Genomic DNA, 23,402 nt, shown 5'->3' on the forward strand with positions numbered 1-23,402 from the left:
GTCGGCTATGATCTGATGCATTTGATTGTTTTAAAATGATCAACAGATATTGTGAAACATAAAAAAAATAAAGTTATAATTTACTCAGTAAAGCTTGGGTGTAGAAATGTAACAAATTCCTTTACTTACTTTAAAACGCTCTTAAGTACAAGTAAAATTATATAGTCAAAGTACAAGCACCCCTAAATTATTTAAATTTTAATTCGTTTTTATCAGCTTTCACTTATTTCACGTAATTAGTGACAAACTAAACCTTCCAGAATTGGGTCAAAAGTACTTGATTTCTTTTTCTCAAATCGCACCAAATCTTGCGAGATGGATCAGGACTGAGACTAGTCTTGCTACACAAATTTCCCATTTAATAAGGCAAAATGATATCGTGAAATTTCTGCAATCGTCCCAAAACATGTTGGAAAGGGTATATTCCACGTCACATATCAGAGATGCTTCCCTCATGTCTTCTTCTGCCTTGCATAACGCATTGGAGCCTTGTTGCGTAACAGACCCAAATCCTATTAATGTTAATGAAGGAAGCGGCGTGATGTAGGAGTACAGCTGATGATGCTGAATGGCTAAAGAAGCAGGCGAGGCCTCACAGGGCCTGTGGTGCACTTTGTGGGCCCAACAGCTGCTCCACACTGACAGTTCATTGTGTGATGGAAAGCTTCCGGCAACAGATAATTCGGTCTTTCATCTTTAAATTCAAGATGTGAAAGCTCTAACGAGATATGATAATCCTACTTTTAAATGCAAATGAAGAAATTATAGATTATTTTAATCTCGTGTGATTTAAAGGGAAGGATTTTTTTGTATTTCTTGCTAATTTAAAACCAAATCTGAGTATTCTCTTTCTTCTGTTATCCGTCTTCTCTCCAGTGTTTCAGGAAGCCTAATGGGTGAATTTAAAGGGTTTTTTCTAAACATCCTGCCTGCCTCTGGCACTGACTGTTTGTCAAAGTTTAAAAGGTGCTAATGGGAAGCAGACGGGCTGCAGTGGTCAGCCAGGGCCGGTCCTAATGGAAATCAATGGACCATTCATTAGAGGAGAATATATGTGACACACCAAAACTGAGATTTAGCCCGTTGTTCTCCTTTTATTCCTCACTACTACGACTCGTCGTGTCCACGCTGTACTTACAGTGAGACAGCTGCAGTTAATGGCACAGATGATACATGGCTCCCCTGGGTCATCGATCAACCCAACCGCTCCAACCATTGACCGTGAAGACATTACAGCCTGAACCCTCATGGATTCAAATCTATCACATCATTTGATACCATAGAACACGTGTCAAACTCAAAATTCTTCCTCAAATTATTACATATTTTTTCATTTAATTAAAGATAAATTGGTCACAAAATCTAGGAAATTTAAAATGAAGACCCTGTGAACTCTCCTCCATGAACCGCCACCTTAACGTGGTGGAGGGGTTTGAGTACCCGAATGATCCTGGGAGCTATGTTGTCGGGGGCTTAATGTCCCTGGTAGGGTCTCCCAAGGCAAACAGGTCCCAGGTGACGGGTCCGACTAAGAGCGGTTCGATAGCCATGTATGAAAAATAACAATCAAAGGAAGTTCACGTCGCCCGGATTGGCGCTACCGGGGCCCCACCTTGGAGCCAGGCCCGGGGTTGGGGCTCGAGTGCGAGCGCCTGGTGGCCGGGGCTTTGCCCACGGGCCCCGGCCGGGCAGAGCCCGAAAGGACGACGTGGGCCCGCCCTCCCGTAGGCCCACCACCCGCAGGAGGGATCATACGAGGCCGGTGCAGTGTGGATCGGGCAGTCGTCCAGGGCGGGGGCCTTGGCGATCTGATCCCCGGCTACAGAAGCTAGCGTTAGGGACGTGGAATGTCACCTCTCTGGCGGGGAAGGAGCCTGAGCTTGTGTGCGAGGTGGAGAAGTTCGGACTAGATATAGTCGGTCTCGCCTCGACACATAACAAGGGCTCTGGAACCAGCCTTCTCGACAGGGGTTGGACTCTCTTCTACTCTGGAGTCGCCAATGGTGAGAGGCGCCGGGCCGGGGTGGCTATACTTCTTGCCCCCCGACTTAGTGCCTGTACGTTGGAGTTTACCCCGGTGGACGAGAGGGTAGCCTCCCTCCGCCTTCGGGTGGGGGGACGGATCCTGACTGTTGTTTGTGCCTATGGGCCAAACAGCAGCTCGGAGTATCCACCCTTCTTGGATTCCTTAGAGGGAGTACTGGAGAGTGCTCCTTCTGGGGATTCCCTCGTTCTGCTGGGGGACTTCAACGCTCACGTTGGCAGCGACAGTGAGACCTGGAGGGGCGTGATTGGGAGGAACGGCCCCCCTGATCGGAACCCGAGCGGTGTTTTGTTGTTGGACTTCTGTGCTCGCCACAGATTGTCCATAACAAACACCATGTTCAAGCATAAGGGTGTCCATATGTGCACTTGGCACCAGGACACCCTAGGCCGCAGTTCGATGATCGACTTCGTAGTCGTGTCATCGGACTTGCGGCCGCATGTCTTGGACACTCGGGTAAAGAGAGGGGCGGAGCTGTCAACTGATCACCACCTGGTGGTGAGTTGGCTCCGATGGCGGGGGAGGATGCCGGTTAGACCTGGCAGACCCAAACGTATAGTGAGGGTCTGCTGGGAACGCCTGGCAGAGTCTCCCGTCAGAAGGAGCTTCAACTCCCACCTCCGGGAAAACTTCAACCATGTCTCGGAGGAGGCGGGGGACATTGAGTCCGAGTGGGCCATGTTCCGTGCCTCTGTTGCTGAGGCGGCTGATCGGTGCTGTGGCCGCAAGGTAGTCGGTGCCTGTCGTGGCGGCAATACCCGAACCCGTTGGTGGACACCGGGGGTGAGGGATGCCGTCAAGCTGAAGAAGGAGTCCTACCGGGCCTTTTTGGCCTGTGGGACTCCGGAGGCAGCAGACAGGTACCGACGGGCCAAGCGGAGCGCAGCCACGGCGGTCGCCGAGGCAAAAGCCCGGACATGGGAGGAGTTTGGTGAGGCCATGGAGAACGACTTCCGGACGGCTTCGAAGAGATTCTGGACCACTATCCGGCGTCTCAGGAGGGGGAAGCAGTGCACCGTCAACACTATGTATGGTGCGGATGGTGCGCTGCTGACCTCGACTCGAGACGTTGTGGATCGGTGGGGGGAATACTTCGAAGACCTCCTCAATCCCACCGACACGCCTTCCAATCAGGAAGCAGGGCCCAGGGACCCGAGAGTGGGCTCTTCTATCTCTGGGGCTGAGGTTGCCGAGGTGGTTAAAAAGCTCCTCGGTGGCAAGGCTCCGGGGGTGGATGAGATCCGCCCGGAGTTCCTCAAGGCCCTGGATGTTGTGGGGCTGTCATGGCTGACACGACTCTGCAACATCGCGTGGACATCGGGGGCAGTGCCTCTGGATTGGCAGACTGGGGTGGTGGTCCCCCTTTTGAAGAAGGGGGACCGGAGGGTGTGTTCCAATTATAGAGGGATCACACTCCTCAGCCTCCCCGGTAAGGTCTATTCAGGGGTACTGGAGAGGAGGGTCCGCCGGATAGTTGAACCTCGGATTCAGGAGGAGCAATGTGGTTTTCGTCCTGGCCGTGGAACTGTGGACCAGCTCTACACCCTCAGCAGGGTCCTTGAGGGGTCATGGGAATTTGCCCAACCAGTCCACATGTGTTTTGTGGACTTGGAAAAGGCATTTGACCGTGTCCCTCGGGGATTCCTGTGGGGGGTCCTCCGGGAGTATGGGGTATCGGACCTCCTGATAGGAGCTGTTCGTTCCCTGTATGACCGGAGTCAGAGTCTGGTCCGCATTGCCGGCAGTAAGTCGAAATCGTTTCCGGTGAGGGTTGGACTCCGTCAGGGCTGCCCTTTGTCACCGATTCTGTTCATAACTTTTATGGACAGAATTTCTAGGCGCAGTCAGGGCGTTGAGGGGGTCCGGTACGGGGGCCTCAGTATTGCATCACTGCTTTTCGCAGATGATGTGGTCCTGTTGGCTCCAACATACCGTGACCTTCAACTCTCACTGGATCGGTTCGCAGCCGAGTGTGAAGCGGCCGGAATGAGAATCAGCACCTCCAAATCCGAGTCCATGGTTCTCGACCGGAAAAAGGTGGAGTGCCTTCTCCGGGTTGGAGATGAGGTTCTGCCCCAGGTGGAGGAGTTCAAGTACCTCGGGGTCTTGTTCACGAGTGAGGGAAGGATGGAGCGAGAGATCGACAGGCGGATTGGTGCGGCGTCTGCAGTGATGCAGAGTCTGCACCAGTCCGTCATTGTGAAAAGGGAGCTGAGCCGAAAAGCAAAGCTCTCGATTTACAGGTCGGTCTACGTTCCAACCCTCACCTATGGTCATGAACTTTGGGTCATGACCGAAAGAACAAGATCACGGGTACAAGCGGCCGAAATGAGTTTCCTCCGTAGGGTGGCTGGGCTCTCCCTTAGAGATAGGGTGAGAAGCTCAGTCATTCGGGAGGGGCTCAAAGTAGAGTCGCTGCTCCTCCGCATCGAGAAGAGCCAGATGAGGTGGCTCGGGCACCTAATTAGGATGCCCCCTGAACGCCTCCCTAGTGCGGCGTTCAGGGCACGTCCCTCCGGAAGGAGGCCCCGGGGAAGACCCAGGACACGCTGGAGAGACTATGTCTCTCGGCTGGCCTGGGAACGTCTCGGGGTCCCCCCGGACGAGCTGGAGGAAGTGGCCGGGGAGAGGGAAGTCTGGGCCTCCCTACTGAGGATGCTGCCCCCGCGACCCGGAAACGGCTAAGCGGGAGAAGATGGATGGATGGGATGGACCCTGTGAACTGATATCTATCATGGATATTTTTGGTTTTTTACATAGAAGTGCAAACTAGGGCAAAGTAATGTTTATTACTTGTTTTCCAACATAAATTCACACATTTGGCCCCTGAACTAAAATAAGTTTGACATCCCTGCCATAGGAATATACATAAGAATAAATCTGACTTTGCAAGAAAGGCACTGCATCGCTGCGGCTGAATATCGGATCTATTACATTAAAGAACCCTTCTGTAACATCTAACAATAAGACTTGAAGCGTAGCAGTAGATAAAATGTCTGATTATAGTCACATTTATTCAACATTTTGGAAAAACTTCAAAAGCAGAGGTTTTCACCGCACAACTAACTGTTTTGTTGGTTTATCTAACACATAGGATATATTGCATTAGATGGAATGGCCCTAAAAGTTGGGGTTCTCCACCTTTGGGTCAGGACCCCATTTGTGGTTGTGAGACAGTGGGAGGAGGTCACCAGATGTCTTCAAGAAACAAAGAATATTTTCTAAACAATTTGAGCCCGTTTGAGCTTATTTTTACCCTTTTTCTGCAACTACACCAAACTTGCCATATTTTAATCTATTTTCATCACTTTTTCTTGACATATTTTTAATGCACTTTTTCTACATTACTCCAATTTCTGCCACTTCTCTATCAAATTCCAATGCCTATTCTGCACATTTTTTCACCTTTCAAGATGTTTTCGGCACTTATAAACCTTTTCCACCACTTTTGCCACCTAACGTCGCATATGTTGACCCATTATCACTGGTAACCTTTTTTTTTTCTTTCATAGAACAATGGAATAGACCATCATTTTGCTGACTTTATAGATGGGCCCCAAAAAGCCTCCCCCCTTTATAGATGGCCCTGTCTCCACATCACTGTTCTTCAATGTTCAACCACCTTCAGGTACAGTGGGGGTCCCTGGTCTCTTGCACCTTTATGTTGGGGGGTTTGCGGGCTTAAAAGGTTGAGAACCACTGTACTAGAGAATAGAACAGTTCTACATTTATTTATTTGGCTCCGCCAACACAAACAGTTCCGTGTGAGAAGTTGAAGAAAGACAGCAGAGCCAGTGAGGAAGAACTGAGGATGTCATGAGAAAGTGAGAAAAGAAAAATCAGTTCTCAGCCTCGGGGCTGGCGAATGGCAGTTGCTATAGCAACGCGTTACCCACGACCCAATTCAAAAGCTTGTGTACCGTAGTCCTCCACCACCTCTTGGCTGCACACACACACACACACACACACACACACACACACACACACACAAATTGGAGCGATTCAGCCTGGAGACGATGCCAAATGCTGACAAAGGTCTGCAGGTTTGACCCAAAAACAAAAAGCGGCTGGATCCACAGCTACAGAACGTTTATCCACATTCCTCCACACAGGATTTATGAACTTGGCCAAAATGGAAAGTACATAAATCTAATATGAAATGAAAAATAAAGCTGATTGTCCAATTGTTTTCCATTTCAAAGCACACTGGAGGTTTGCCGATCTGTGCACATCACTGTTTATGAAGCACAGGTTGCACAGATTAGCACCGAGAACAGGGGTGTCACTGTCATTTTAGTTCAGGGGCCCAATGGGGAGCAGTTTATTTCAAGTGGGCCGTAGATTTGAGGTGGAGAATAAAGCTATATTTCAACATTAATGAGCTCTATTTTGCACTTCCACATATAAAGTATATAAGGCGCCAACAAAATCCAAGCAGTAAATCCCTGCAGGATCTTCACTTAAACACTGGGATTTTTGTGTGTTGGAATTTGGTAGGAAGTGGCAAAATTTCAGAAAAAGTGTGTGTTCTTTCCATAATTTGAGATACAATATGTGTAAAATAGGCACGGGAAAAATGTGAGCCCCTGCAATAAATTGTGCAGTTTCATCAAATTTGTTAATTTAGAGTTGTTGAGAAATTTCAAACTAATTTATTTGGTGTTTTGCACATGTAGCATTGTTTTATTTGTTGTTTTTTACTTTCACCAGGTGGGCCAAATTAAATGCTCTATAGGCCCACATTTGGCCCCCGGGCCTTGAGTTTGTCACATTGAGTTCAAAGGTTGAGCTTTTGAGTTTTGTCCGTTGATTAATCACACATTTAACAGATTTTAAAAACTGATATTCATGAATAATACACAGTTTACATACTATGCAAATGCACAATTAAATGTTGTTTTTTTTTTTGTGCAAAAACATGAGGAAAAAACCCAATTTGGACATTTTTGATCAATACGAATATCGCACAGTGAAATATTGTGATATATCTCTGAAACAATTGATACTAAAACCTTTAATATTCATTTGGTTGCATAATGTATGTAAACTGACGTCTTGTGTAACCTTTTGGGGATGTTAATAGGTGCTAATATGATACATGGGCTAATGATATATAAAATGCAATGCTAACACTATGCTAAATAATATCCCAAAGCTATGGAATGTGGGTTTTTTTATCAAATGTGATCAGTGAAACCTTTATTTGTTGCAGTTTTTCATTAAGAGACCAATGTAATTTTGTGTAGCTCATTAAAAAGCTAAAGTCATGTTGTTTTAGTAAGTCCAGTGCATGAACACAACGAGCTTATAAATCCTCCAAACACAAAAACCCTAATTAGATTTTCCTGTTATTCCTCCTACATAGTCCCCTGTTGTTAAAAACAACATGAATGAAGCCTGAATACCGAGCTTGTCACCGTCTGACGACGACTTTTGTCATAACACTGTGGATCCTGTCAATCACCCGACACCCACGCCACTTAATGCCGAGCCGTGAAACCGTCAGCGACAGATTTACAAACCTCTAAACTGCTCGGGCATACAACTAAAGCTGAGAATTGAATATTAATCTTTGCTCACTCTTAGACACTATAGGATGGGTTCATTCACTGTAGCTACATCAACTATCTCGTTACTTTAGCTGTGAAGCAAATTTGAATATATAAACTGAGGGAGAGATTACATCGTGGGCTGTAATGCAGTATGTACGACCCAGTGGGACAGCATGGCTGTCGCCAACTGTTTGTGCCGTGTTTCTGCCAGGAATGACGGCGTTAACAAAGCTTTGTGAATATTTCAGTGGCCGGTCTGCTCATCGCCCGTGGCTGTTAGAATTATGTGTTCATAATGGAACAACTTATTCACATAGAGGACAAGGACCTGAAAGAGGGGGAAGTACAGTATATAATGGTATAAAGAAAAAAGATTTCCAAGTTTTGCCAGATCGCATTTTGCCTTGTTCCTATTGATATTTTTAATATCTGTACCAAAAATTGAGCCAATATAATGTAGCACACTTCTTCACATTAATAGTTTATCCCTGTAGTTATACTAAATGAGTAAGAGCATTAAAACAGTTAAAATGTTCCTGAAAATAGAAAAAAACATCAACATTGTGAAAAAGTGTCCATTTTTGGCAACAGATGCTTACAATGTCAGTTGGAAGAAGGCAAAAAGCAATCTGGCAAAATTTGGTGAAAATAATTTTTGTGAACCACCCTAGTAATCAATCTATATATATTAATTTGTATGTATGTTAATATTGTATTATTTTTATGTTGAAAAAACAAGCAGAAGTGTCATGTAAACCTAATATGTATTTTTATTTAAAATGAGAGCCATTTGCCATTAAATGTTGTTTACATGTTGGTTTATGTCCATAATAAATGTATAGATGATTCCCTTAAAATAAATAATAATAATAATCTATAAAATCTCACCTTCACTGTCCAGTATCCAAGTATTTATTTCACAGTCACACTGGTTGAATTATTATTTTTGCTAAAAGTTAGTGAATCGATTTAAAGTCACTGAATCATTTCGGATTGAATCGTTCTAAATCACACGTGCCAAACTCATGGTTTGGGAGCCAAATCTGGCCCTTTGGAGCATCCAATTTGGCCCGCAGGAGAACTTGACAGAGAAAACTTGAATCATTGTGTAAATGAAACTCAATATTTGCAGGGGCTCACAGTTTTCCCAGTGCCTATGTCGCATGATTGCAGTCATTTTAAGGTTATTTAAATTCAAATTATACAATATTTCCCTTAATTAAATAGAAATTGGTCACAAAATCTTGAAAATTTAAAGTAGAGATCCTGTTGGGACTGATATCTGTCACTTATTGCTTGGATATGGTCAGTTTCTTACATATTTTGTATTTTATGTATTTATGGAAGCGCAAACTAGGGCACAATAATGTTGAAATTACTTGTTTTCTTGCATAAAATCTGTAACACACAGGAAGATCAAACTGCTCTTTATTTGGCCTATGAACTAAAATGAGTTTGACACCACTGTTCTAAATGAACCAATATCCTTCTTGAACCGTGAATCGAATCGTTGCTAAAACGAATCGTTGCTAAAACGAATCGTTGCTAAAACGAATCGTTACTAAAACGAATCGTTGCTAAAACGAATCGTTACTAAAACGAATCGTTGCTAAAACGAATCGTTACACCCCTTAGAGGAAAGGGTTGCAAAATGAAGGAAAAGGGAATAAAACAAAAGTTTGATCTTGACTTGTGCGTCTTCTCATAATGCGTAAAACAAAACAACATTATCAAAACAACCAAACATCCCCAGTTGGGTAATCCGTGTGATTGCAAACAGTTTAGTCAGATTATCTGTGCTGACAATAATCTCTCCTTGCACAAAAATTGAAAAACCAGCTCCAGTTATGGAGACGTGCCAATAACATCCCTAACCGATGAGTTGAAAAGATAGTGAAAGTGAAAAAGTACCTGAAACACCACAGGTGAAAAGCTGACCTTTAAAAACCTTTCATCTGATCTTTAGTGAGACGTTCAGGTGACGTCCAGGGTGTAGGTCAACTGGAATTGGGCCATGTTTTTAGGATGATCCCTCTGGCTTTAAAAGCACGTGTACACAGAAAAGATTATAAAAACAGATAATTAACAGTCAAAAACTACTTAGTCAATTAACCAATCGAATGCATACAGGGTTAGAACTACGCGCTTTTGAATGGAAACACCAAGGACAAGTAGTTGTTTTCTCACGATACACGACTGACCCTAATCTTGTATTCATGAGAAAACCAGGTCTGATTATGCAGCATTATGAAGGGCACAAGGTCAACATCTGGCTGGGCGTAACTGAGCCTAATGGACTGCATTGTGCTCGAATAACGTCTGATCTCTGCTGGGGTGTTGGATACATTTCCCTCTGATCCCTGAGCCGCAAAAAAGGCTGTTTGAGGACACACCCCTCTTTTTCTCCACACACACACACACATTAGAAACCAACGTTCCAGTGCCACAAGAGGCATCTCTCCTGGAGGCCATGTTGGTGGAAATAAACACAGCACAAAGGACGTCAACCTGAAAGCACATGGCTTCAGGGAACTGATGACAAAGCAAACGTTCTCTGAACTACTTTCAATAGCATTGTCTTCATATGTGGGATCACCTGTTTGTCACTCGGTGGGAAGTCTATTGCAACATGACATGGAATATACTCTGTTTTGGGCCAATATCACATATTAACACACTATTATTTCCAAAACATCGTCTGAATAAACAAAACCTCAACTTAACATAAGATTAAAAAAGAAAACAAAATTAATCTCGCTGGAACTGTTACTGTTATTTCCTCTAAACAGGTGGAAATCTTCAGTTCAATTCTTGAATGTTTATTTTTTGTGTAATGAAAAAGGAGCTTAAAAGGAATTTTTCTATCACATAAATCTGTTAGTTATGGAATAAAGTCACGTAGCATAGAGACGTGTGGTTTCCCTTATATTATTCATCAATTAAAAAATGGATATTTTAATCAACGACTAAAAGACTAATTTTTGCGTGCTAAAGTGATCTTGATTTGCATGTCTTTCCAATATTTTGAGCGTGCAGGCAGAGATGACTAGATTTTCATTGTAGGAAAACCCGCTAAATGCGTCGCTCATGTTATTTTGCGTATTTGAAATACTCCGTGAACTTGGTTATTAAATCTGCAACACGTGTTAGCGAGTGCTGTCAACTAATCAGGCAAGCAGCGACTTGTTTCTATGCACGTAAACCTTTAGTAAATGAGTGAGAAGACTTTCCTCTTCAGATGTTCTAAGCTAGCGCATGGATAACCAATGCTAGTTGTACGGACAACATTTAAAACGTGTCGACTAACAGATTAAAGTTCTCTACAGTGTTTCTCCCTTTCTCTGACGCACCTGACCTGAGGTGCCATCTGTTGCCTTGGCGAAGCAAAGACGACACCATTAGTTTGAAATCTTTCTCCTTCCAAATGTAAAATGGACCCTGTGGCTAGCTGTGGTGTGTCGTTTGACTCAATGGCTAGGCTGTTATGTAACCGACTTGGCTAATGTGGCTCAAAGAAGTCGGTGGCCCTCCCTTGGCCCGCTTTACATTCGCTTCACCTCCTGTCGTCCTGATGTGATGATGGAGATTCACTTTCTGGCTTCCTCAGGGGGTTGGTGGACTGTGTGCGCACGGCACGGAGGACCAACTGCAGAGTCTTTGAAATATGGTTCAAGTCACCTTTGGTGTTAAATTCACCAAAATTAGGTAAGAAAAAGTAGGCTAACTGCTAACTTAGATAGTCAACAGCTGGATTCCTCCAAAAAACTCTTTCAGGCCTTGCCTAAATGGGTTATAAAGATGTCGGCCAGGGCTAACAATGACTAGCATTAATCGGCAGCATGGTTTTCACTGAGATATGGAAGACAGGAGCAGATTGGCCATCAGTGGGGGATGGAGGGAGGCCAGAAGAGCTTGGCATTATTCAGGAACAGGCCATGCTGTGCCAACATGCCACTTGCAGCTATTCATAAACTCATGACAGAATGTGGTTCAAACCACAAGGTGGATTCTGATAGGTGTTTTTTTTTCCAAAGGCTAAAAATAGCGCCCCTGGTGGACTGGCACTCTGTCTAGGGTGTATCCCCCATCATGCCTGTTGAGAGCTAGATATAAGCATGAGCAGGAGATGAATGAATGTCAACAGCCCCAAACAACAATTATTCTAGGGATCACCATTTTCTCATCAAGGAAAAATTGATGGGAATCATTTAAATGAATTTCCTGAAACGGAAATAGTGATATGACACAGAACGTTTTTGGAAAAATGTTTTCACCTGTCCTTCCACCCAAACATCACACAAATCTCAAGAGACTACTCATTCGTACCGTTTCGACTTTGGATGCATAAAAAAATACAAATATTTACAAGTTTCCTCATTAAGCATTTTTGCCATTATTTTGGAACTTTTAGTATCTTAGTAATAACATCAAAATGTATGCCCTCCTATTCTCAATCTCAATTTACTAATTTTATTTGTTTATACAGTGTTCAATGAAAAATAAACAGGCACATTTTCTTTAAACATCATACACTTTTATACTGTTAGAATGCTCATTTCTACCCTTTTTCTGCAAATACACCAAACTTGCCATATTTCAACCTATTTTCGTCACTTGTTCTTGCCATTTTTTAATTCTAATTTTAATGAATTTTGCTACATTACTCCTAATTCTCCCACTTCATTAAATTTCAATGCCTTTTCTGCAAATTTTTTCTACTTTCAAGACATTTTTGGCACTTATAAACCCTTTTCACACCAAATTTTGCATATATTGACCCATTATTATGACTTTTAACCTCTTCACCATATTTCATGCTTGTTTTTGCCAATTTAACCATATTTACGTTTTACCAAGGCCATTATTTACCAGTTTAAACTAATTGTTCCTACTTGTTAAATTAACTTACCCCAAGCCTCACTCCTACCTTTTCTGCCACTTTTAAGCCAATATTAACACTTTGAACCATTTTTATTACTTTTTCTGTCTGTTTCTGGCCACTCTAATTTGCAACTTTTAAACTATTTCTGTGGTTTTTAAAATCCCATTTTACCACCTTTTCCACCATTTTTGGTCACTTTTAACCCATTTTATTTCTGATTAAAACATGGATTTATATCTTTAACATGACTATATACTATGGCGCAAATAATAATAAAAAAAAATTCCTGGATAACAGTAGCTATTATTCCGAATCTGTATTTTGTGGGTCAAAACTTAATAAAAGGTTTAGAAACCAAATAGTTTTATTTCTACAATACATTTTCCTACATTGGACATGCATCAATGCGTCGTGCCGAGTGGGATGATCTAAATTGAGCACAATAGGTTAGTGCATTGTTATTTTTGACAGAAGATGAAATGTTTAATTTCAAAGGGACAAAGAGGGCTGACTACGAGCACAATGGTAAATCGTACAAATCACCCACGCGCTTGTGCATGAAAATAGAGCCTCTTTTTTTTTTTTACTCCAGTGTGAGCAAAGCACTGACAGACATTCCCTTTAACTACTCCTGGTCATTGACACGTAAACAAATACAAGCGCGCGCGCGCACAAACACACACACAAACGCAAATGCACATGTTTCCAGATGGAGGCTGACAACATGCTTTGGGCAAATGGCATCAAATGAGGAACACATGAGCCTTTCTCTGTGTGTGACGGCTTTCACATGCTCCCACAACCTTACACACCTCGGGGGGGGCAAGAGGAGGATAGGCAGAGGGTATGTGCACGAGTGTGTGTGGGAATGAGTGACGGAGCTGAAGAAAAAGCACACAAGATGAGGCAAGCGAAGGCATATCTCAAGGCGATGATGATTGATGATTGCACATTGGTTTGTCAGAGTAGTTAAGACAAACTTCAAGGATTTGGAGAAGATTGTAGGCCAGGATTGGGAATTCAGTGCCACCTTTTGGATTTCTTGCACACAACCACAAACTAGGGGTAGACGCCATGAAAAAGAGAAGAAGTTCTTCTCTTCGTCATGCTGTCTACAAAACAGCTCCCTGCGGATTTTTTCAACTCACGGATGTTGTTTATCAAATTTCGGTAAACAAAAGAGATTTACATAGACTTTTTTTTTTAACTTTGACTGATTTTTAGAACAACCCAAAGCAGCACAAGTTGTCATTTTGACTGAAAAAGCTACTAAATGTATCGTCAATGCTCCACTCCCATAGAACTCAATGGACTAAAGGGGCAATTTGCATCATCAATGACGTCATTTCAACATGGTGGCGCACAGACACGAAAACGTTAAAGTAGTCCCATTTTAAAAAGTTCATAAAACCAATATGGTGCAAAATAATGCGTTTTGTTAGGCATACTGTAGATCTTCTAATAAGGACATTTCAAAGGTTTTAGGCCACATTTATAAAAACAGTGGAGGATCCCTTTAACAAGGTCTGATGGTGCATTCACTGACACCTAGTGACCGGGTGTTTACGTGCTATGAATACGTTAGCGCAATTAAATGGGGTTTTTTTTTGGTTAAAAAACACGATTTAAAAAAAGCGATTTGGAAATTTTTTGGGATTGATCCGATAATCGCTCTGTGAAATATTGCGTTAAATAGCGGATTCGATGTTTTTCTTACACCCTTAATACAAAAAAAAAAAAGAAATGCTCTTCACTTCAGTTCAAAATTCAAACTTTAAGCCTCAAAGTTTACATCACAATTTAAATTCTGTTTGACTTGTAGCTGCAGGAATCAAATCGAATGCGCACGCGTGTCTTCCTTTGCGGATCCATTGCATCGGATACTTTGGGTCTTCTCAGCAAATTAGCTTCCAAAGTAGAGGAAGTGACAATAGTACCGTAGGTGTAGCAAAGTTGTCTGAGAGGATTGAGTAACTGCCTACAATTATCACCCTGAAGTAACACCCCCCAATACTAAAATGTGGAGCTGAAACGCTTCATTATTGGAAAAGTGGAATAAAATGGAAAAAGCTAGAATTTATTTTCTAAATCTCTGCAGTGAAGATAAAATTAAATCACGATTGGAAAATAAAGAGATCTGCAGTGTCTGATTGACAGTGAGGTCGAGGAAGCCTCTAATGTCAGTCCAACCCTCTTAAGTTATCACATCTCGGTCAGTCTAGTGAACATCAAACAGGGGTTGGCCTTTAGATTCAAAGCCCCGTCTGGTTAGTAGGAATCACACTCTCTCCGAATAACAATTGCAAAAATATCCTGAATGGATTTCATTAGAAAGTCATAAAATTTTCACTTTTTTGAAAGGTACAAAGCTTTTTTTTTTTTTCGGCTTTTAATTTTCATTACATTTACAATTATGAGCGCTGAATTTTGCTGTCAAAGGTGATTGACAGGTATAATATCACATTTTTCTCCATAAATCTCACCTGAACAAAATATCCACAGAAGCAAAAGCTGGATTTTATTTTTAGCTAGAATTTAAAATCACTTTCAGAAACAAAAGGTTAAATCAGGTCATAAGCAAATGTTGCAAATGATCAGTGAGCAATGCTAATAATGTAGCTTCAGTTCTAAACAAACAGTGAGCGCAGCCTGTCAATTTATACAGAGCAATGTTTGAAGCATTTTGTTATAGTTAGCTTGTTAGCTCGGCGAAAATTGATCTCTGCTAATGGTTTACATTCAGCTACGCAGTCAAAAGTTGTCTTTTGTCATAAGACTCAAATGAAAATGTAAAATATCATAACAGTGGAATTTTTAGAAGCTTTCTATTCTCTCTTTTCACTCGGCCCTACTTTCAGCGAAGCTAGGCTAACTAGCTTCTATAGGCGTTTGTTGCTAGCTCGCTAGATTAGCAGCGTGTGAGAAACTTGTCAAAAGTTCATATAATTAAATTAATATGTTTCAATTGTTTTTTTTCTTATAGCCTATTATATTCAATATATTTAAAAACATTATCAAAAATGACCACTTTGTTTACTGTAATTTTGTTTTTTGTTTTGATTTTGTCATACATTTTGCTTCAGTATTCTAACTTTTTAATATATAAATATCAAATTAAGTATTAATCTGAGGTGAAGACAAAGAAAATAATCTACAATCTTTAATAAATATCATTTTTGTGTGAATCTTTACAGCTAACTCCTCAAGTCCTTGCTTATTAGCTTCAGCTACAGTACATACACAAATAATTATTTCAATTGTTTTTTTTTTAATAACTTATTCTATTCACTATTATCTATAAATATTATTTTTTTTAAATTACCCTAATTACCACAAAGTTTGCTTTTTGTTGTTTTGTATTTGTGGGTTTTTAATAATACATTATTCAGTTGTACTTTAATACTAATCGCGGTTGACACCAAAAGTAGGTCCATTGATATCTAATTACAAAATGACCCAATTTGATTTTGGTAACTTTATGTGTAAAAAGGAGATTCTAATTTTAATATTTTGGTGCTGGGAAAGAAATTAACTTAAATACAAAAGACATTCAGCCCTTGCTTTATTTTCTTTAAAAGTAAAAAAAAAGCTATAAATAATGTTTAACACTTTAATTATTGTGCTTCAAATACAATCTCAGTCACATCAAACTTGACCATTTTTACAGAAAACAACCATTAAAAATGAGCTTTGTGTGCCCGAGGCAGCCTCCGCTCTACTCTGCCATGCAGAAATTATCCACAAAAACCTGCACCCCTTAGACGATGATGTAATCTCCTACTGTTCCGAAATAAACCTCACAACCAAGCACAGCAGCGAGGCGTTATGTAAGAGTAGGCACTCACGCACACACACACACACAACAGCAGAGAAGAAGGTGTGTGTGAAGACGCACAAAATCAGATAGGGACCTGAAATGAACTCATGGTCACAATAACTGCACCGACGAAGGGATGAGCGAACACTGCGAGAATGATTTCAGTCACAGAACTGACTGAGATATAAGTAAAGTGCGCATCGAAGAGCGCGCCTCACCTCCTAAACATGGAGCACCTCTGCGCACAAACAGATTAGAGATTATGAGAAGCAATCAAGCAAAAGGATCAATCCATACCCACCGGCCACCAAAACCCCTACACATACTGGATTATAAACCACGCTTGTGTTCATTTTCCAGTTTGTAATTACTCTCAGCCTGAAGTCGAGCAGAGACGTGATGCAGCTAGACGCATGGAGACGCGACCGAGAACATACTACTCATACTAAGTCTGACCTCAAAATGAGTATGTAGTGTGTTCACATTCCATAGTATGGATAGATTGAGTACACGAGAAATACCCGGATGTATACTGAATGGGGACATTTTTGAAGTATGCACGGTGGGCACACTATTCATGCTCAACTTCCCCATGATGCATTGCGGCAGGACGTAAAATAGTCCTGGGACCGGCTTCAAGCTAAAAATCAAACATCCCCTTTTCAAAACAAAAGCATCTCTTCTTGTCTTCCATTAGTTCTTTAACGATTTTGTAAATAGGGCTCTTGTTTTGAAGTTAACCGAAAGTTTAGTCTGTAGCACAATGGCAGGTCTCCGAAAATCTCCAAAATGTTGGTATGAAATGTGTTTCCGCAAGTTTCATAGATCAAATGACCACATTGGTCACTTTCTCGCTTAAAATGCTTTCAGAACTTTCAAAGGTGGTGAATCAACGGCGATTGTTAGCCTCGGTGTGCTTCTGGTTTTTGTGGTTGTAGTTTCAAATGCATTTGGGAAATATAACGCAGTGGGAACGGTCATCGTCCTAATCATGCTTACAGTATATAGTAGACAGTATATACTCATTGAGTTTGTAGTATATAGTACGAAGTATGCCATTTCAAACACAGCCATAGACATGTTTGCTATGTGACGGTGTGTGTTTATTCTGTTGATTAATTTAGTATCATGCTAATTACATTCTTAAAGAAACTGCAAAGAGTTTTAAAAAATTGACAATATTCAGTTTTTTCCTTGCTTGCTTGATGTGCATCTAGTGAGTTTTGCATGAAATTGCTGCTTTGCAAGCTGTTACAGCCTCTTAATTTGAAAAAAAAAAAAATAAATAAATAAATCCATAGTTTGGTAGGAAAGAAGTTCATTCTGATTAATTTTTATGCTATGCTAAGCTAGGATATTAGCAGCTTTTATTTTTTGTGGCAAAAAATGTAAAGAAAAATAGTTAACTCTGGTAAAATAATGCAATTAAAAGCATCTACCGCTGGCTGTACATTTACCTAGCTGTTGAGAGAAGGTGTGTTTAGTTTATGTTGGTTAACTTGGCATCGCGTTAATGTAAGCTATTTATTGCTACATTTTTTAAAAAAGTTGCAAAGTGTTAAAAAAATGACAAGATTCAGTGATTTCCTGTAAGCGTCTCAACTCAACGTACGCTTAGTTTTGCGTAAAAATGCTGCTTTGCGACTCGGAAACCAGTTTATTCCCATGCTTACAGTTGTTATGCTAGGCTACATGCTAAGCTATAACAATTAGTTTTAGTTGTATGATAAAAATATGAGGAAAAATAATTTAATCTGTTTAAATGGCCAAAAAAAGGCATTAATTTTACCTTGTACATTTAGCTACAACATGTTAAGAATGTTTATAGTTTAGCATTATGCTATCGGCTACTTGTAAAATGAACTTGACAGAAACAAACAAAACTGCAATTTTGTCGTTGCCATGCATAATACAAGATGGTATACAGTCTCAAAGTTTCTAAGAAATGCATTAAATCAGTTAATTTTGTATATGTTCTTGATATTTTCCTAAATGTGAACTTTAACCCTGGATCTAAAGTGTTTGCACACGCCAACACAAGCTCCTTACATGACTTGCCCCCTCTGTAAATCTTGAGCTTCTTAACGGACACTGCAAGCTTATGGTCACAATCCAGATGTCAAAGGAGCACCAAATAATTACACCAAAAAAAACAAAAAAAAAAAACAAGTTTAAGCTTCAAAAACAGTCGGAGAGGGTGTTTAAAGCGTTAAACACAGACTATAACTGACTCTAAGTCTCATCTATCCACAGGGGACGAAGTCAAGCAAAGTTGCTCAGGACTGGAGGAATTCTGATTGGACGCTGCTCGGTGCGTAACAGCGGGCCTTGGGATAGGGTGATGTAATGTTTTTTTTTTTTTATTAAACTTTACATCAGTGTGGAGGGACACCCCACTCCTCTGCACCCTACGTCACACAAAGGCCCGTGACCCAGTACTGGACAACTGGAGCTCAAATTTTCCTCCCCCTTTCAAAATAAAAGCAATGCAAACATGTCAAAACGCTATTTGTGAAACAATAAACATTTGCAAAAATGATACATTGCAGACATTCATATATTTGATCATATAATATATTTATGCTCACCATAAAGAGAAGGTATCAAGCATGACCATCAGCTTCAAAAGTGTGAAACCTCATCTTCACACCTCCCATAATGCAGGGGTTCTCAACCTTGGAAATATTTTTTTTTAACAATTTGAGCCCATTTTTGCTGATTTTTACCCTTTTCCTGCAACTACACCAAACGTGCCATATGTTAACCTATTTTCAACACTTATTCTTGCCATATTTTTGCTCCTTTTAATACATTTTTGCTACATTACTCTCATTTCTGCCACTTCTCCATCACATTTTAATGCTTTTCTGCACATTTTTTCTACTTTCAAGACATTTTCGTTACTTATAAACCCTTTTTAACCACTTTTCCTACCTAGAATTGCATATGTTGACCCATTATTGTCACTTTTAATCTCTATTCACCATATTTCATGCTTATTTTTGCCAATCTAACCTCATTCACAATTTGTCATGCCCATTATTTGCCAGTTTAAACTAATTGTTGCTACTAATAGTTCCAATATTGACACTCTGAACCCTTTTTTCTCACTTTTTTTGTCCATTTTTGCCCACTGTAATTTGCTATTTTGAACCAATTTCTGTGAATTTTAAGATCCCATTTCACCACTTTTTCCACCATTTTTATGCACTTTTACCCATTTTACTTCTGATCAAAACAAGGATTTACATCTTTAAGATGACTATGTACCGTGGTGCAAATAATATTAAACGTCCAGTGGATATTATTCAGATGAATAAATAAATGTGGTTATCACAGATTTATAGAACAATGGACCATCATTTTGCTGAGTTTATGGATGGACCCCAAAATTCTCTCCCCTTATTTTCCCTTTGGCCCTGTTTCTACACGACTGTTATTCAATGTTCATGACTGTGTTCAACCACCTTCAGGTACAGTGGGGGTCCCCCGGTCTCTGGAACCTTTATTTTGGGGGTCGCAGGCTGAAAAGGTTGAGAACCACTGTCATCATGGACATTAACTCTAATCCATCTATTATATTTCATTGTAACCATGCAGTGCCATAAACCCAATGACTAAGTCGCTGTCAAAGCTCTTATACTCTGCTGTGCCCCAGAGCGATAAACACAATTTTACTACTGAGCCACAATGGAAACAAATCACATAGTCCAACACACAAAGGCACAAATATGTCTCATTCTGTGTCATTTAAATTATGCGTTTTCACTGCTTTGGGTTTCATGTATTATCTGCTAATTAATACATCACTTTATATGCTCCATTTAAAGTGATGGTGGTAATATTTACAATATAATGTGTACACTTCAAATTATAAGGTCAAATTAGGCATTTTAGTGCATGTATGAGCACGTGAAATGTTGCATTATTGGCTTTGTCCATGATTTTTACAAGAATATTTGTAAATTACATCTAAATTTTAAAAAACGAGGGAAAATTCAGCATGCAAAAAGGGCTGGGCAATATATCAAGATACATTGACTTTTCTAATTTGGCAATATAGAAAATTACAATATTGCCAATGTCAATTTATTATTGTCCTAACCCAGACCTTCCCCTAAACAAGCCACAGTACAGAACTCACTCACACATGCTGTCCCTTATAGGAGAAACACACAGAAGTGGAACATATTGTGCAGCTATTTAATAACTGTGCCTGTGCAGCAAATTTTATCCAGAATTACATTTCTGGTTAGACTTTATTGAGTAAAAAATATAGAGATTTATATCGTATGTCACCATTTTGAGAAATAACATTGAGATATGACTTTTGGTCCATATCGCCCATGCAGCCACATGCAAACAGGTTTGTCCAAATTTGGTAAATATTGGAAATTTAGCTTGAGTTTTTTTTGTGTGCATGATATATTGCATGCACAATGCAACAATGTCTCATATTTGATGTGTCAGATGGATTTTATAGCTGTTTTTGGGTTGTTTTTTTTTTTTCCAATAAAACCAGGACAAAACCACCCCTTTTTTTCAGATTTATTTTCATCTCATTATCTCGTGCACTGCAGTGATAACCGAAAATAAAGAAGTCGATTAATCGCGTTCCTGGCAGATGTGACTGCATGGTAGATCTTGAAGGGTGATAGGATGGCTAATCCAATGCATCCCTGTTCATCAGCATTAATGATAAAGGCATGATGCAAAAAGAAGAACCAAAAAAAAAAAAAAAAAAAAAAGGGGGGGGATACCTGGCGTTAATATATGCATGATAAACCAGATCGCGCACCTCCATCAACGCACCCACCTCCCACCCCTTCCACCCCCCTGCATCAAAATCCGTCTAATAGCGCAAATATACGATGAAAACATCCAATTACCGACAAACTATACGATTCTTATACATTTCTGCTTCACCAAATGCCCTAAAAACCGACATTTCATGCAAACGCGGTGCTTTTGTGTCGCGCACATTATAGCGCTCAGGGTGGCGCAGACGTCTCCAAACGCGCGCATGCAAGCAGCGGGTGCGCCTTTTTTATTTATATTTATTTTATTTTTTTTTACCTTTGCTCTCCTGTCCCTCGTCCTGAGTCTCCTCTGCGTTGGACTCCATGGCAGGCTTTGTTCCATCCATTATTTGTCCAGAAATCACAGCAGCCTGTTTGCAGCGTGTGGATGGTGGAGGAGCGTGTGCGGGTTTGGCTGATGCTCTCTCTCTCTCTCTCTCTCTCTCTCTCTCTCTCTCTCTCTCTCTCTCTGTAGTGTGTGGACGAGCCAAAGTACAAAGGCGTGATCTAATTGGATTTGGAGCTTTACATTTATGCAAATAAATATATTTATTCAGTGTCAGTGTGAAAATTGACAGAATATTTGCCTTTTATCTGCAAACATAAAGATAATAATGGGCTATATGTCTTTTAAATTTATTCATTTTTGAAAAAAATTTTTTTTAATGATTTTCATGTGATCAAGCAGAGGACAAAATGTGCAAGAGATGTAAATATGCAAACTCATGGCTAACCATGCGTGCACGAAAACAGCGATACGCGCGCACTCGCCGCCCACTCTCCATCTGGTGAGATGAGAGCGGAAAAAAAGAAAATGGTGTGTTGGAGGAGTGCAACTGTGTCACGTAAAAAAAAAAAAAAAAAAAGAAGAAGTGAAAACGCGGGGGTGCGTGAATGGATAGAGCTTCTTTTTGTCACACCAAACTGCAAATTTAAAATCAGGTATCACGTGTTGAAAGTTTGATTTTAAAAATGATTTTTAAATGCACTAAATCGTAGATGTTCAACTCAAGGCCCGTGGGCCAAATCCGGCCTTTCAGAGCATCCAATTCGGCCCGCAGGAGAAAGTGAAAATGAATAATTGTGTAAATTACCAAATAATTCAGTTGTAAATTGTTGTTGAAAAAACTTTATATATAGTTTTTTTTCCAAATCCTACAATTTTTCTCAAATTATTCCACCAAATCTTTCCAAATTAAATAAAAAGTGGTCAAAAAAGAAGTAAATCAAAGGACATGTAAGTATCTGTCACTTACTGCTTAAACTGGAACCAGTGATGACCTTTTTTTTTTTTTTTTTTTTTTTTTTTTAACTTTTTCTACAACTGCACCAAACTTTCCATATTTTGATTTCTGTTCATCACTTTTTCTTGCCATATTTATGCTGCTTTTAATGCATTTGTGCTACATTACTTATCTGCCACTTCTCCATCAAATTCATGCCTCTTCTGCACATTTTTCAACTTTCAAGACATGTTTGACTTATAAACTCTTTCCACCATTTTTCCCACCAGTCTCACCTATGTTGACCAATTATTGTCACTTTTAACCTCTTTTCACCATATGCGATGCTTGTGTTTGACCATTTAACCACATTCACCATTTGTCATGCCCATAATTTGCCAGTTTAAACTGATTGTTTCTACTAATTCTTCCAATATTGACACTTTGAACCCATTTTACCACTTTTTCTGCTCATTTGTGGCCACTCTAATTTGTATCTTTAAACCAATTTCTGAGGTTTTTAAAATCCAATTTTACCACCTTTTCCATTATTTTTCGTCACTTTTAACCCATTTAAAACAATAATTCACATCTTTAAGATGACTATATACTATAAACTTCCTGGATAACAGTGGGTGTTGTTCAAATGAATAAATAAATGTGGTTATTACAGATTCATAGAACAATGTATCATCATTTAGTTCAGACTTCATGGATAGGCTACCTTCAGGTACAGTGGGGGTCCCCGGTCTCTGGCGCCTTTATTTTGGGGGTCACGGGCTGAAAAGGTTGAGAACCACTGGAGGACATGACCCTTTGTTTGGTTTTAAGGCTTCAAGTTGATTGGTTGATCCAGCAATCCAATGGGAACATCCGTGTGTGTGTTGGTGATGATGGAAATTGGGTGGGGTGTTTTTTTTTTTTTTTGGGGGGGGGGGGGGTTCTTTCTGGTATATTCACCTCATTTTCTGATGATAAATGCATCATCAAACAATGGGACACCATCTGTCTTGAATCCTCTTAAAATTGAGCTTAATGCGGGGCCCACGTGGCCTTGTTTTCAGACAAAGCTCAACCAGCAAAAC

The 23,402-nt window shown here is 40.4% G+C and overlaps 1 protein-coding gene across 1 annotated transcript in view; it reads right to left on the minus strand.

Annotated features, from left to right (window-relative positions):
* LOC114477431 (neuronal membrane glycoprotein M6-b-like) overlaps nt 1–21,523 on the minus strand; it is a 32,412-nt gene extending 10,889 nt beyond the window's left edge. The window contains exon 1 of the mRNA XM_028469706.1: nt 21,372–21,523. Within this exon, the coding sequence (XP_028325507.1) occupies nt 21,372–21,441 (70 nt within the window). The 5' untranslated portion in view covers nt 21,442–21,523. The remainder of the gene's footprint in view (nt 1–21,371) is intronic.
* Between the last annotated feature and the right edge of the window lie 1,879 nt (nt 21,524–23,402).

The sequence above is a fragment of the Gouania willdenowi genome, chromosome 2 (assembly GCF_900634775.1).
Source record: "Gouania willdenowi chromosome 2, fGouWil2.1, whole genome shotgun sequence".
NCBI classification, from domain to species: domain Eukaryota; kingdom Metazoa; phylum Chordata; class Actinopteri; order Blenniiformes; family Gobiesocidae; genus Gouania; species Gouania willdenowi.